At 48.2% G+C, this 15682-nt stretch overlaps 1 protein-coding gene across 1 annotated transcript in view; it reads left to right on the top strand.

Annotated features, from left to right (window-relative positions):
* The first annotated feature begins 334 nt into the window (after positions 1-334).
* LRRC63 (leucine rich repeat containing 63) overlaps positions 335-15682 on the top strand; it is a 33846-nt gene continuing 18498 nt past the window's right edge. Inside the window, exons 1-3 of the mRNA XM_078603696.1 lie at positions 335-899; positions 2968-3104; positions 15320-15403. Of these exons, the coding sequence (XP_078459822.1) occupies positions 840-899; positions 2968-3104; positions 15320-15403 (281 nt within the window). The 5' untranslated portion in view covers positions 335-839. The remainder of the gene's footprint in view (positions 900-2967; positions 3105-15319; positions 15404-15682) is intronic.

The raw sequence follows: 15682 nt of genomic DNA, 5'->3' as shown, positions 1-15682 counted from the left end.
CTGTGCGGAAGGGTGTGTGGAAGTTTGGTGCCAGCTATCATATACAGTGCAGTCGTGTCTCTACCGTTATCTGTGGTGAGTACAGCATCTTATAAAACAATGGCGCTACACTTCTCTAATTAAAAGTAATGTTGACTGCTTGCGCGTTCCGAGATTCAGCAGTGAACGGGATCCACCATGCGAATAGCAGACGTCATCGGAATGGGAAAGGGTTAATTATATCCAAAAACTGTGGGTTGGAACTCATATCTATCCCAGGACATCGCCTTAAAGGGGCCGGGGTTGCATCCCTCCTGGTTGAGATACATCTTGTACTTTTCTGGGTGTTAGTAAACCAATGCAGAGTTTTCTGTTCGCCTAAGGGTTTGGCCAATGGCTGTGTGTCTTGGAATATTTTAGTTTAATGTTTTATGGAATTTATGGAAGGTGCATTGAGGCTTGTTTGGGCAAAAGGCAAAATTAGAAAGAGGAAACAAATCGATACATTGCAGTGGTGTACTGATTCACAGTGACTGGTGAAGTAAGCATTCATAATAACTAATTTTGTATTTGTTGATTTTTTATTTAAATTTATTGTGAATGTTTATTGTTGTTACTCAGATAAAACGATTGTAATCTCCTTGATATGTTGTAAATGTCCATGCATTTCCAATGTTTTCTATATTTGGCATTTTCACTTATGGCATTTATCACTTGCGGTATAATGAAGAGGAGTGCATATTTGGTGTTGGGTATACGCGACGGTATCATTACAATAATGTTCAGAGATTAAAGTGCAAAATGTGTTTTATTTCTTCAAGGCACATTTCATCGACAGCTTACCAGGCCTGTCACCGCTGATGGACACTTTGGTTTACCTCAACCTGTCCTATAATAATCTGCGAAGCTTACCACACGAGGTACACAAAATGTCATAATGATATTTGCATTATTTGATGCAGATAAAATGTCCCCGCTTTTGTTTAACACAACCCCAGTAAACCTGACCAAAACTATTTTTATTTTACCAGGTAAGGCCCCCTGAGCTATGTAGCTCTTTTTCAAATGCTTCCTGGCCACGAATGATAACTCAACGACGTGGCTTATCATGTGGACATTTATAGCAGCCAAATACTCTAAATGCATGTTTCTAAATGTGGAGAGAAAAATCCACGCGGCCACGGGGGGAACGTGCAAACTCCGAATATACAGGCTTAAGGGTCGGGATAGAACCCATCACCTCCCGTATTCTAGGTGAAGTAGTTAACATCTCGCCTCTGTGGTGCCTGTAAACCCTCCCTCCCTATGTGACATGCTTGCTGCCGTCGTATCGGCCATTCTGTGTTGCGCAGGGTATCAGGAAGGGATCTGAAAGAAGCCCCCCCCCCCCCACCATTAAAACTCCACATCATGGTGTCATTAATTACATCCCGAGCCAATATTTCTGGTTAAGACTCAGCACATTATGTACGCAAGCAGTTCAACACTGAGGCTTCGTCCATCCCTGTACATGTGTGTCCTAGAGTTTCCCCTCTCCCCTCTGGCAGCTTAAACCAGTCAGAACCAAGTTTGGAGCCATGGAGCCAAGCCCGCACTTCTGCAGTGTTGACTGAGAGGCCGAGTGTGATGCTTCTTGCGTTCAGATTTGGAGTTGGAGTTTGAGAATGAAACAGAACAAACCTTGACGAAGTCTCCACGTCTATCGTTGTGTGCATACCAACACCCGGGTCCACTGGCATACTACCTTTCAAAAATGAAATGTGCAGCCAATGAACTGAACTACAGTTCGCAAGTGCTACACATGCAGCCCCCGTAAACCCTCCCTTCCAATGTAACATTCCCGTAAACTAATCCCTTCCCATGTAACATGCTTGCTTGCTATCATCCTATCAGCCATTTTGCTGGGTAGTCATTGAAAACGAGCTTCTTAGCTCAATGGAACTTACCTAAGTTACAACTCAATACACCTTACATGACGTCTCTTCACCCCCCTACTGGTGCTGCCCATTCGAACGGGCACTCCCAGAGTTAGCTGTCCCTATAAAGTACAAGGTGACAGCACCTGACTGCCAGTAGGAAATAGTCTGCCAGTACGGGGGTACGAGTGCGACTGTATGTGCAATCTAAATTTTAGTCATTTGTGCCTGATTTTAGAGATCGCAAATGCACGTTTAATTTGTTATCATTTGCCCGCATTCTACCCAGCTCAAAGCAATGGAGAGCCAAACATTTCATGTTGTTACATTTTAAACTCTATGTAAGTGTTGGCAGGGTGCTTGTCTTAACATGGATATAGTTTGGTGTATTTTAATAGTAAATGGGAATGATAATGGTGCTCATATTGGCAATACATGAGAATAGTTGTAATATGACAATAGTGATCAGTGTGTATTAGTGGGAATTATGTTATTAACGGTGAGGATTAGTGGGGTGCCTATCGGACTGGCGGTTCTGCTTTCATATGGATATCGACTTAGTAGTAACTATAAATCCATGTCTACGTTATGCATCCAGCTGCCGGCTTCAGAGCGTCGTGAGTGTTAAGACCACTCCTGCTGTCAGAACACTCGTAGTGGACACGAACACACAGAGTGACCCATAGATTCACAGAAACACACACTCACACAGAGAAACATAGACTCCCACAGAGATCTATAGACTCATCACACAGAGACCCATTGACCCAGATAGAGATCTATAGACTCACACACAGACCTACAGGGTCACACAGAAATACATAGACTCATAAAGAGACATGCAAACTCACACAGAAGCACATAGACTCACAAAGAGAACAATAGACGTATACAGACACCGAAAGACTCGCAGAGAGAGATCCGTAGGATCACAGAGCAATGCATCAGTCACACAGCTACACATCGACTTACACAGAAACAATGTTTTCCACTGTTTACAATGTTTTCCACTGTTTTGGTGTGTCACAGTCGCATTTCGGTGATTCTTTAATTTTTCGTTGGTGGAAAGCAGCTGCTTGAACTTGGTGGACTGGAAGTGCTGAAGCTGCGGAACAACCCGCTGAGCGGGCTGCCCCAACAGCTGGCCGGCCTGTCGCATCTACACACACTGGTGCTCTCCTTTTGCCTGTTCACCTCACTGCCCCAGAGGTGAGTGACATGTCCGTCTGTTTAGACAATGAACGGTTTTTCATCACTTCATTAATCTTGTTTTTATATCGATAGGCAGTTTTACAATAAGATATTCTAAAAGTGCTACATAGATACATAATGAAATATTATTATTCAACAATAGTCGCTTACAAATCAACTTTCAAAGAAACTGAACATAAGATGATACATTTTCCTTAAAAATGCAAATGATTAGTTTTAAAGGGTTTATAATCTCACTACAAATACAGAAACTTTAAACACAGGAACAACAACATCTAAAAGCACTGTCAACAAAATATGGCAATAAATAAGTACATAATAAACAGTGGTGGTGATATTGTAAAGGATTATAAGTTATGTTAAATAACGAAATCAATAAGCATAAAATACACCTTCCCATGTCTGACTGAATGTCAAATAAGTCCACAGTTCGCCTGAATTAAACCAATGCTGCTGAAAAGAATTACTTCCAGATGGACGTGTGGCTGATATAATGTGTAAATAAATAAACTATGTAATTATTTTGTGTGGAGGGACATATGTGCGCTAGGCATATTGTCTTCTTATTTTTTTTAAGGTTGTAAATTTTTGTTTAATTTAGTAGCATCGTTCATGCAAATTGCATCTCACAGTCACCGTGGAGCCAAAGACAAAGCTGAAGGGAAGCAGCCAGGCGGTGAGGCCGCATCTCTGATTAGGACAGTTGGCTACGTGCGGTGCGAAAGAAGTTCGACGTACATACTCACACAGAGACCCATAGACTCACACAGTAGTGACCCATAGTTTGTTGTCCTTTCCCGCACACTTCCGATGAGTACGGTTAGCTACGTACGGTGCAAAAGAAGTTCAACAGACATTCATACTACCAACAATTGGCCAAGCTCTGCAGTCTTCTAGAAGATGTCAGCCAGTTAAAGCGTGTTTATATTGCAACTAATGTTCTCCACAATGACGTTGTGATGCGAATATTATAGATCCCTTTGTTGATTTGATATGTAGGACTATTCATGTTTATTCAGGTAATTGAAAAACTATTATTTTTCAACATTGCTTTTGCATCCATTGCAACGTTACAATAAATGTATATTGCTACCACTATGCCGTGGGTAAACCATTTAACAAATTAGTTTAGTAATATTGCATTACGTGTTGTGGTTGCATAATGTTTTGTTTCTTATATATAAGTGTTTATATGAAAATGAACTTGGCACCACAGATAGGAACTATCTACATTACTGGACATCTGTGAAATACTAGACATCTGTGAAAAAAAGCTTTTTAGCTCATCAGATATTTTTAGTCTATAAAGTTCTAATTGTAACAATTAGAACATTTACTACTTTTGATATTGCGTTTTTTTATGTTGATTCTTTTGCAGAGCATTACCTGCTTTGCTTTTTAATACCACTTTTGTAACAGTATTATAACTTGTACCGAACACCGGTTGCAAATTAATGACCGGTATTCTAGATTTTAATAAATAAAATACTTGCTTGTGTAATGAGGGAGCGCCATCCAGGGGATACCAGGGGGTAACGAGTACAGGCATGATAATGCCATCGGGATCCAATCCGAGAGGGGGGGATATGATCGGGCCGGTGAGGCGTTTGGGTGTGGCCAGAGGCGGGGCTTAGCTCCGCCAAGGGGGATATAAGGGAGAGTGGGGGGAAGGTTCGGGGTCGGTGTGGAAGCCTGGGTTCCGGACGGCGGTGCTGCCTTCTCCTCCTCGCCACGGGCCACGTGGCGGGTCTTCCCTCGGAGCTCGCCTCCAGTTCCAGCGTGCCGTCAGCCAGCCACGAGGCCGGAGAGTGGAGCCCCGCGGGAACGCGGAGAGAGAGAGAGGCACGTTGTCCACGGGTTGGGAGAGTGGAACCATCGGGAGGGAAGTGAAGCTGTGTTGTACCGTTCTGAATAAAGAAGCACTCAACAAGCTCCGTCGTGGAAATACTGGTGCCAGAAGTGGCCTTTCAAGACAAGACGATCATGAAGGAGAAAAATGTCTAAAAAATCTCAGAAAGAAGAACCCACCTGTGTAATCTTCAGACGACGATGAAACGGAGACCCTGGACCAGCCGACCCCGGGACCCGTGGTCCCGGTTACAAGCGCCTCGGCCGAGGAAGTTACTGCTCCGGGGGCAGGCGCCGTGGTTGCGGCACCTCCATGCGTAAGGCCCGACGACGGGTGGAAGAGGATGGAAGAGCAGCTTGAGTCGCTACGGGGCGTTCTTCTCCAGCTCGTCTCGGTGGTGGGACGTCCACTCCCATCGCCTCCAGGAAGCGGGCTCCTCAGCTGGGGTGACGGCCATCATTGCGCACGCGGAGTCGGCGTCCGCCATTGTGTGTGAGGAACAGTTATCCGCCATTGTTCGCGCGGATGAGACGTCCGCCATTACGCGACCGGAGTCGCCTATGCGGCTGGACGCCGCCATCTTGGACAGTGCGGCGAAGGCGGATACGGTGGCCGCAATTTCCGACAAGCAGCGTGCTGGGAAAGGGGCAGCGGCCGCTGCTGCCACTGCTGTCACGTGCAGCGGCATTGATTGTGGACATCGTCTTCCCCACGTTAAATAATTAATTGCAGCGGGTGGCGACTGGAGCGCCTTCACCGGGAAATTTGAGGCGGCGTTCCGGTCGGTCCATTGGTCGGAGGAGGAAGCGGGCAATGTTACAAGGTGCATACGCCGATATGGCGGAAGTTTTGAGTCACCTTCAGACACGCGGAAAAAATTTACGCAGCATAAGCGGGTCAGTTTAGAATCTCCCCTGGCCTATAGTAGTGCCTTGATGGCACTGGCTGTGGCTGCCTACCCTGATGTGAAGCAGGAAGCGCTCAACTTGCTCGTTATGGATCGGATGTTGGCGCTGGCCATGGACATGGGGGTTGTCCTTCCTTCATGCGGTTTACGGAACGCAATCATCCCGGTGGGTTGTCAGGTGCTTGCACGCACACAAAAATTTGCAGCACTGGTCACAAATGGCGGCGTGGACGGGGGACCCTAAGCATGATGGGGAACCCAGGGGTTGGTCCCCGTCTAAAGTTGTGAATAGTCCGCCTTGGGAGGATTCCTCGGATGGTGATCTGGCCGCTGCGGCCTATCAGTGGGATCAGAGATGGACCGTGGCTTCTCGTCGCCGGGGGACCGAAGGACCCCGTCTTCGTGACGACCGGGGGACCCAGAGACCGTCCGTCACTTGTTTCCGCTGTGGTCGGCTGGGTCACTTCGCGAGGGAATGTCGGAGTCGTCCTCACTCTCCATCTTCGTCTGCTGCTCCGGCTCCTGCGGGACCTTCGATGGATCATCCTCCGAATCCGCAGGCGAGTCTGTACACGTCGGACTCACGGCACATTTTGCAACCTCATGCATCTCGATCCGCGGTGCCTGTTCGCTCACAACGGATTTGGTTGTTGGCAACCGTCATTCCGGGTCGGTCCCGATTCACTCACTCAATAGAGGAAATTAGCGCATCGTGTGGTTGCTGCGGCTGAGGGATCCTAGTCGGTGCCGGGTTCGATACAAGGGGTCCGCGTTCGTATCTTGATCAACACGGGAGCTTCTGCTACTATTATTTCTGATGTCATTTTTAAATTCCTGTCTATTCCTGTTACTCAAATATTACCCGTCGTTGATGCTTGTGTCGCGACTAATGGGGGCAGCATGGGCATAATTGGCCAGGTGGATGCCCTCGTTGTCATGGGGGATGTTGCCGTATTGGGGCTTGTTTTGATCTCGAGGTCGTTAGCTGTGCCCTGTTTGTTGAGTACTGATTTTCTTCGTCGCATGCCCGTTAAGAGTCTCGTCGATCAGGGTTGTTTGGAGATGCCTTCGGGTCGCAAATTTCCCTTCTTGCCCTCCCCATTGATGCGTTCGACACAGGGCGTGGCAGTCCAGGCCCTTGTTGACGTTAAGGTGGAGATTCCTCCGGGATCTCAGATGCTTGTGCCATTACGTTATCGCAAGGGGATTGGACATTGATTCGACTGCGGGAGTCCTCCTCACTCCGTCTAATGTGGTGGCCTGAGGGTTGGCACTTATTGGCACGCAGACTATCGTTCGCTCTGAGCAGGCCCCGTTCCTACAGGTTCTCAATGGAGGGCCGGACGCTGTGGTGGTTCCCGCTGGTATGGTGCTGGCTCACGCCACCACTATGTTTCTGGTCAATGACGAGGTTGAGCCGCAACGGTTGGTGGGAGTGGCTCAGCCTTGCCGTGTGACGGATGAGGGATGGGTTGCCGCGTTGTGTGGGGAAAATGCATCCTTGTCCTCCGATCAACGGGGTGAATTGCACTCTCTGCTACGTGATTATTCGGACGTGTTTAGTAAGGATGAGTTCGATCTGGGTCGTACGAACCTGTTATCCCACCATATTGATACGGGTAACACCAGTCCTATTCAACAGAACCCACACTGGTTGAGCCGGGTGGAGAAGGAGCGTGTGCAACAAGTGGTCAGTGATATGTTGGCCGCCGATATTACCTCCCCTTCTACTAGCCCTTGGGGCACGCCGGTTGTCCTCGTCAAAAAGATAGACGGTGGCCTCAGGGTTTTTGTGACCGATGCCTATCCGCTTCTTCGGATAGACGACTCTCTAGACACCTTGTCCGGTGCTAAATATGTTTCCACCCTTGATCTGTCTTCGGGGTTTTGGCAGCTACCCCTGGACGAGTCGTTCAAGCCCAAAACTGCATTTCGCACGTCTCAAGGTCTCTTTCAGTTCAATTGCTTTCCCATGGGCTTGAATTCGGCTCTGGCCACCTCCAGCAGTTGATGGAGCTCGTGTTAGCCGGGTTACAGTGGGACACTTGTCTCATTTACTTAGATGACGTGATTGTTTTCAGTCGCACATCTGCAGTGGCTATGCTCCGTTTTCGATAGAATGCGTCCCACTAGCTTGGAGTTTCAGCCGGCTAAATGTCATTTGCTGCAGACTTTGGTGCGTTTACTTTGGTCACATTGTTAGTTCCGAGGGCGTTGCCATGGACCCTGAAAAGACTGCTTGTGTCCGCGATTGGCCGACCCCTGCGACTTTGGGGGATATGCGCAACTTTGTAGGATTTGCTTCGTACTACCGCAGGTTCGTGCCAAATTTCGCTACCGTTGCTGCACCATTGCTCGTGCTGACCGCTAAAAATCAGAGGTTCAAATGGGGTCTGGAGGAGGAGGCTGCATTTTCTGCCCTCCGTGAATGGCTGTCTAACGTGCCCACGCTCAGTTATCCCGATTTTTCGCTGCCGTTTGTCCTTAACACCGATGCCAGCAATGCGGGCATCGGCGCTGTCCTGTCTCAAACTAAGGATGGCGTTGAAAGGGTGGTCGCATACGGTAGCCACGTCCTTTCGCCTGCGGAATTCCGCTATTGTTACCCGGACAATGAGACAATAAGTCACAGCTTCTCGAGACGCTGGCCTTCCTCAAGAGATACCGCGATAACAAGGTAATACCCATCGCTTTCACACTCACATCTGCTGCTGTGTCTTCACCGAACTCTAAACAGATTTTATTTAAAGCTAGCCTATCACTAATCTCAGAGAGAATAAGGTTACTCCGATTTGAATTCGATAGTTTAGACAAGACTCTCTTACAAACGCATTTAATGTTAACACAAAAAAATGTCCCCGTCTGATTGGAACCACGTTGACAACATGACTGCTGCTTCTGCTGATTCACTGTCAGCCAAATGCAAAGCTAACCTGATCTCTAAATTCAACCTCCTATCAAAGAAGAAGCCAGAGCCACACATCACAAAGCTGGATGTTAACAAGATCGTTATTAATCAGAGTAACATCCCAATTTTGGACAATCTGAAAACGGTACTGGCTAAAGGACAACATTTTGCTGTCACCCCTAAACATATACCAGTAGAGGATGTGATTTCTCAGGTCGATGTAGCCCTCAGAGGCATAGGACACATCCATGCGGACGTAGCAAGAGCTGAAATAGCCACTATTCTCAAGAATGCTAAGAAACCCACTAGCAACATTAGCAAAAACGAACGCTCTGAACTCAAGAATTTAAAAAAGAGAGATGATATAGTCATCCTCTTGGCCGACAAGGGCAATGCTACGGTTATCATGGATAAAGGCTCATACAACAACAAAATCCAGGACCTAATCATTGATGGTAGTTACTCCAAAATTTAAAGTGATCTTACTAACAGCCTAACGACAAAAACCAACAAGATCATCACTAGTTCGACTTCCCTAATCAAACCAACCAAACGTCCCTCCCTAAAACCCTCGGCTGCAAGACCTCCCAGATTCTATGGTCTTCCTAAGATCCATAAAGAAGGCACCCCACTACGGCCCATAGTGTCCACGATCAACTCTCCTACCTACAAGCTAGCCCGTTTTCTTTCAGATACTCTGCTTCCCTTCACTGGCAAGACCACTTCAGCAGTACTTATTTCTATGGTCAAGGACATGGTAGTGTCTCATGATGATATCCTCGTCAGTTTTGATGTGGTATCTCTGTTTACCAAAGTCCCAGTGCCTGACACCTTAACAATAATTGAAGACTTGGTCCAACATGGACTGAACTCAGATGTACCTGCGCTGGTTAGGCATTGCCTCACCAACACTTACTTTACCTGGAATGGCACCTTCTACAAATAGAATGAGGGTGCATATTCACTATGAGATCTCTTTTACCAGTGGCAAAATATAATAGTAGGTTTTTACCCTTTTAACTGGTACAAAACTGACACCTTTATTCAAGGCATCATGTTTGCCATTACCACAACACAAGTAGTCAAAAAAGCAAACAAAAAGAAGCAACTCTGATAAGGATGATAATATGCACTGTCCTTGAAGTTGATTGGCCCACACCCGAGACGGCTTTCTTTAGAGCCTAGTCCCCATTGGTGTTGGACCAGATGACACCAGAAGGCGTACAACTCAAACACAGTGCAATATCAGAGAATTGAGAGCTCGGGGTAAGCATTTACACTATGAGATCTCTTTTACCAGTGGCAAAATATAGTAGTAGGTTTTTACCCTTTTAAACTGGTGTAGTGACATAGAATGGTCACTACTGTGTCGGCCTGTACGAAGGCTGGGGGCCCCAAGGGGGTGCCTGGGGGGTCACGTGGTGGAGGGATCCGGACCTTCCCAGAGGTGGGGGAAGTGAGGCGTGTCCTGGGAAGGGAGGCGTGGCCTGAAGAGAGCCAGCCACGCCGGGGCGGAGCCAGCCACGCCAAACCAGATATAAGCGTGGTGTGAACGCAGAGCGAGGCTGTTGTACTGTACTCCGAAGTGAAGACATCATCGGTCGTCAAGTCCCGAGTCGTCGTCCTGGGCCAGGCAGGCCGTTGCCTGCCTGGTCCAGTCTGTGTCGCGTTCCAGAGTGTAAGTGAGTTGAGAAAGGTGGTCACCACCTCATGTACAGCGTTATGTTATTTACCGTTTAATAAATAGTGTTGCCTCCAAGCTGCGTGTGTGTGCACCTAATTCGGTCTTACTACATTTGGTGCAGAAGTGGTCATCGAACTTTCGCTGATTAATTTGAAGAAGCTGTACCCTTCGCTGCCATGGTGTAAAAGCTGGCAGCGAAGTGCAAGACCCAACCGGAGGTGCGGATGGACGGTGTGGGTTGCACCTGGCCTCTCCCTGCGACGACCCCGGAGTCCGGGGCCCCGGTGGTGTGCCCCGGGGGATGGGCGACTGCAGCCTGCATGGGAGGAGGCTGCGGGCCCGGGCTGGTCGCCATCGACGGCGAGTTGGAGCGACGTCGCTCGTCAACTCGACCAGCTGCTGGTGGCAAAGGAGTGGCCGGGTGTTGGTGAGTGATGGCGAAATTGCAAGATGACGCAGCTGTGGCGTTCGCGCCGTTTCGGCGGTGCCGGCGTTCCTGCCATTTCACTGCGGCGGCGTTCCCGCCAGTTTCACAGCGCCGGCGTTCCCGCCATTTGCACCATGCCGGCGGTTCCCGCCACTTCAATGTGCCGGCGTTCCCGCCATTTCAACGTGCCGCCGTTCCCGCCATTTTTTTACGTGCCAGCGTTCCCGCGGCGGCGGCGTTCCCGCCATTTCAACGTGTTGGCGTTCCCGCACTTCCCACAGCCGCGTTCCCGCCATTTTCACTGCGGCAGTGGTTTCGCGGTGGCGGCGTTCCCGCCTTTTGCGCCTTGTGTGCTGCGCCGGCCTGGCGGCGCGCCGCTGCAGCCCTGTGATTACGGGCCTCCCTCCCCACATTGAAGTAAGAAGAGCGGGGGAGGGCATCGGTGGTGAGAGCGAGAGGGGCCCGTGATTGAAGAGAGGGTTTCGACGTTGGAGACACTGCTGGGAGGGACTTTTTCAGTTTGACTCTCCGGTTTTGTGTTCCTCGCGGACGGTTTTTCCCTCTGTTCTTTTTGCATTTTGGCTTGTGCGAGTGTTATTTGGTGTTATATTGTTGTTGTGATGTTGTGGCCAGGAAGAGGTTGGCTTAGGGCTTTTGGTTTGCTATTCATAGGGATGTTAGTTGGGTGCTTGGTGTTGTGGTGTGTTGCTGTGTGGCGTTTTTGATGCTTGGCGTAGGGGTTTAGGATTGGTTTGTTGTTGCGGTTGTCTAGGATTGTTGTTGTTTATATGTGGGGACTGGATGGAGCATTGCGCCAAATGATTGACTGTACGAACTTCGTATACTGCATATACTGTATTAATCAATTCGGCGATTTTGGACGTTTGTGTCTAGTTTTTTTTTTGCTCTCAAAATTCGAATGCCCTGAGTCCCATGGTTAATGTTGAAGGGGATTTTGAAATGACAGGTTCGGTTTGTTTCAAACTCACTGGTTGGTTCCTGTCCGTTGTTGCACAGATGATGTCTTTTGTGCGGGAATGCTCCTTGTGTTCTACGTGGATCGGGGGTGCGTTTCCATTAATTGCCGTCAAATTGCGTTGCTCTCTCCACTCGGTTGGTACAGCTGCATGCTGCAATGCGAGTCTCGGAGATGATGTGTACGGATACGGGATGTGAGGTGTATTGTTGTGACCATTGAATATTCGGGATCGTCACAAATTGTGCGTACCTGTTCGGCATTGGATCAGTTCTGTGGGGGATCATAATTCAAATTGTATGTGTTGTGATGGTGTTAAATTGCGATGGTGACATGCTGCCAGGGATTTGGAATTGTGCTGCTGGCTGTCACCTATCTTGGGGCGCAGGTCCTGACCAGGATGGCCCAGTGAGTGTTGCGTGTCTAACATGAACGTTGTGGTCCCGTCATGCTATGGCTGACGGCTTGACCTGACAGCCCGGAGATTGAAACACTCCGTGGTATGTCTAGCCTAGCGGGCTGTGCGCTCACAGGGCTCGGAGAGTGTGGTCCCGTCATGCAATGGCTGACGGCTTGACCTGACAGCCCGGAGATTGAAACACTCCGTGGCATGTCTAGCCTAGTGGGCTGTGCGCTCACATGGCTCGGAGAGTGTGGTCCCGTCATGCAGTGGCTGACGGCTTGACCTGACAGCCCGGAGATCGAGACACTCTGTGGCTTGTCTAGCCTTGTGGGCTGTGCGCTCACATGGCTCGGGGAGTGTGGTCCCGTCATGCTATGGCTGACAGCTTGACCTGACGGCTCGGAGGTTGAGACCCTCCGAGGCGCGTTGAAACAGTGGGCTGGAGATTCGTAAGGTTCAGGTGGAGTTGTCCTGTTACGTTGAGACTGTATCCCTCAGTTGTTAGGGTGCATGTTGTGCAGTGAGTGAGAGACTGGGTCGTCTCAGCTCAGTCGGTACAGCTATATGCTGCGATGCGAGTCTTGGAGAGAGACTGGGTTAAAATCCCACCGATATGGCCGACGCGTGCTGCTGGTTGTGACGCCGCGTCGGAAAGGCGGTGGGGTGGTAACATGGAAATTCCCCCCCCCGATATGGCCGACGTGTGCTACTGGTTGTGACGCCGCGTCGGAAAGGCGGTGGGGTGGTAACATGGAAATTCCCCCCCCGATATGGCCGACGCGTGCTACTGGTTGTGACGCCGCGTCGGAAAGGCGGTGGGGTGGTAACATGGAAATTCCCCCCCCGATATGGCCGACGCGTGCTACTGGTTGTGACGCCACATCGGAAAGGCGGGGGGGTGCTAACGGGTGACTGTCATTGCATGCGTGATTCTAACGGGGGGGGGGGGGGGGGGCTGTGCTGGAGCGTAAGTGGGTTAGCCAGTTTTCATGTATATTTGTTGTTTATTCCCCGTTTTCTATGCGGTTCCCTTTTACCCTCGTCGATTCTGTATATATTACGTGATTGTATTTCTTATCGGTCGCCGGTCATTTATTGATGTTGCTGGTTCGGAGGCACACCTTTTCGATTTTTCACAGTTGTGTTACAGCCGGGGACGGCTGTGTGTTTATACAGGGGGGGGTGATGTAGTGACATAGAATGGTCACTACTGTGTCGGCCTGTACGAAGGCTGGGGGCCCCAAGGGGGTGCCTGGGGGGTCACGTGGTGGAGGGATCCGGACCTTCCCAGAGGTGGGGGAAGTGAGGCGTGTCCTGGGAAGGGAGGCGTGGCCTGAAGAGAGCCAGCCACGCCGGGGCGGAGCCAGCCACGCCAAACCAGATATAAGCGTGGTGTGAACGCAGAGCGAGGCTGTTGTACTGTACTCCGAAGTGAAGACATCATCGGTCGTCAAGTCCCGAGTCGTCGTCCTGGGCCAGGCAGGCCATTGCCTGCCTGGTCCAGTCTGTGTCGCGTTCCAGAGTGTAAGTGAGTTGAGGAAGGTGGTCACCACCTCATGTACAGCGTTATGTTATTTACCGTTTAATAAATAGTGTTGCCTCCAAGCTGCGTGTGTGTGCACCTTATTCGGTCTTACTACACTGGTACAAAACTGACACCTTTATTCAAGGCATCATGTTTGCCATAACCACAACACAAGTAGTCAAAAAAGCAAACAAAAAGAAGCAACTCTGATAATAATAATAATATGCACTGTCCTTGAAGTTGATTGGTCCACACCCGAGACGGCTTTTTTTAGAGCCTAGTCCCCATTGGTGTTGGACCAGATGACACCAGAAGGCGTACAACTTTTTTGACTACTTGTGTTGCGGTTATGGCAAACATGATGCCTTGAATAAAGGTGTCAGTTTTGTACCAGTTTAAAAGGGTAAAAACCTACTACTATATTTTGCCACTGGTAAAAGAGATCTCATAGTGTAAATGCTTACCCCGAGCTCTCAATACTCTGATATTGCACTGTTTGAGTTGTACGCCTTCTGGTGTCATCTGGTCCACCACCAATGGGGACTAGGCTCTAAAGAAAGCCGTCTCGGGTGTGGACCAATCAACTTCAAGGACAGTGCATATTATTATCATTATCAGAGTTGCTTCTTTTTGTTTGCTTTTTTGACTACTTGTGTTGTGGTTATGGCAAACATGATGCCTTGAATAAAGGTGTAAATTTTGTACCAGTTTAAAAGGGTAAAAACCTGCTACTATACTCAAATAATTGACAGATACTTATTGGAAAGACAGATATACACTGTCCAAAGCGTAAAGTTAATATTTTTCAAATGTCCATGTTCGTTTCTGAAGGGTTGCATTTGCGTGTGTGCGTGTGTGTCGGCTGTTATTGGTCATACAGAGACATTCCACTTTATTTTGTTCAATGGGATCCACCTCATCTTTGACAGATTTGGAATGTTAAGTAAATCATTTTTAAGTGGGCTGTAGAGTACTGTGATGTGTGTGCTAATAGATACATTGTGTGTGGCTTTTACTATATTATAAAACATGATTTTAGTGAAACCTGTGGTATCCTTGTTAGTGGATGTTTGCTTCTCTCATGTTCTTGTTCAAATACCAAGTCCCCTTTAAAATGTTACTTATGTTCCTGGTTAGATTTAAGGACATGTCCAATAATAATAGTGAATTAATTTCCTGCTCAACAGAGCATTTGAGGCTGAGCTCATTCTATTCACAGCCCTGAACCAGTGGTGGAAGTTCCGCATTTCTACATTTGGCGGGGTTGGGAATCTATCCATAGGACAACCTCTGTTGACTTTCGCACAAATGTTATCGACCCCGGAGGGAGGGATGGTGGGCCGAGTGAACTGCCAACTAGGATTTGAATTAGCAACATTCCCATTGTGAGCCGTTCAATCTACTGCTGTGCCACCAGGCCGGATTATATATGTGATGTGTACGTGTAATGTGCATTGGTGCTAAGTTGTAAATTTGGCATTTCGATATTCAGATAATGATTTCACGATGTATTTTGACTTTTGTTTCTTGTAGTGTCTACAACCTGCCCAACTTAAGAATGTTGGACGTATCATATAACAGCATCACTTCTCTCAGTGAGGATATAAAAAAATTAAGGTAAGTGTCTAATTTGAATTAACGTGCAGTTCACATAATGATTTCAGTCACCCAAATAATTTGTTCAAATTACAGTGCAGCCTTTCTCAATCCACTGCTGGATGAAGGGCCTCCCCACACTGTGATACAGAAAGATGCCTCTGAAGCTCGCCCGCATTGCTTTAACTTAAAAAATCAATGTATGTGCACATTTTCACTTTCAAAGTATATGTTTGATACTGAATGTCGACGAGCAGAAAAGTGCTCTTATGTGAATTCAAACTTAATTTGCCAATGAAA

Source organism: Lampetra planeri, chromosome 21, assembly GCF_965212315.1.
Source record: "Lampetra planeri chromosome 21, kcLamPlan1.2.h2, whole genome shotgun sequence".
In the NCBI taxonomy this organism is placed as follows: domain Eukaryota; kingdom Metazoa; phylum Chordata; class Hyperoartia; order Petromyzontiformes; family Petromyzontidae; genus Lampetra; species Lampetra planeri.
This window is presented reverse-complemented; position numbering and strand designations above follow the sequence as displayed.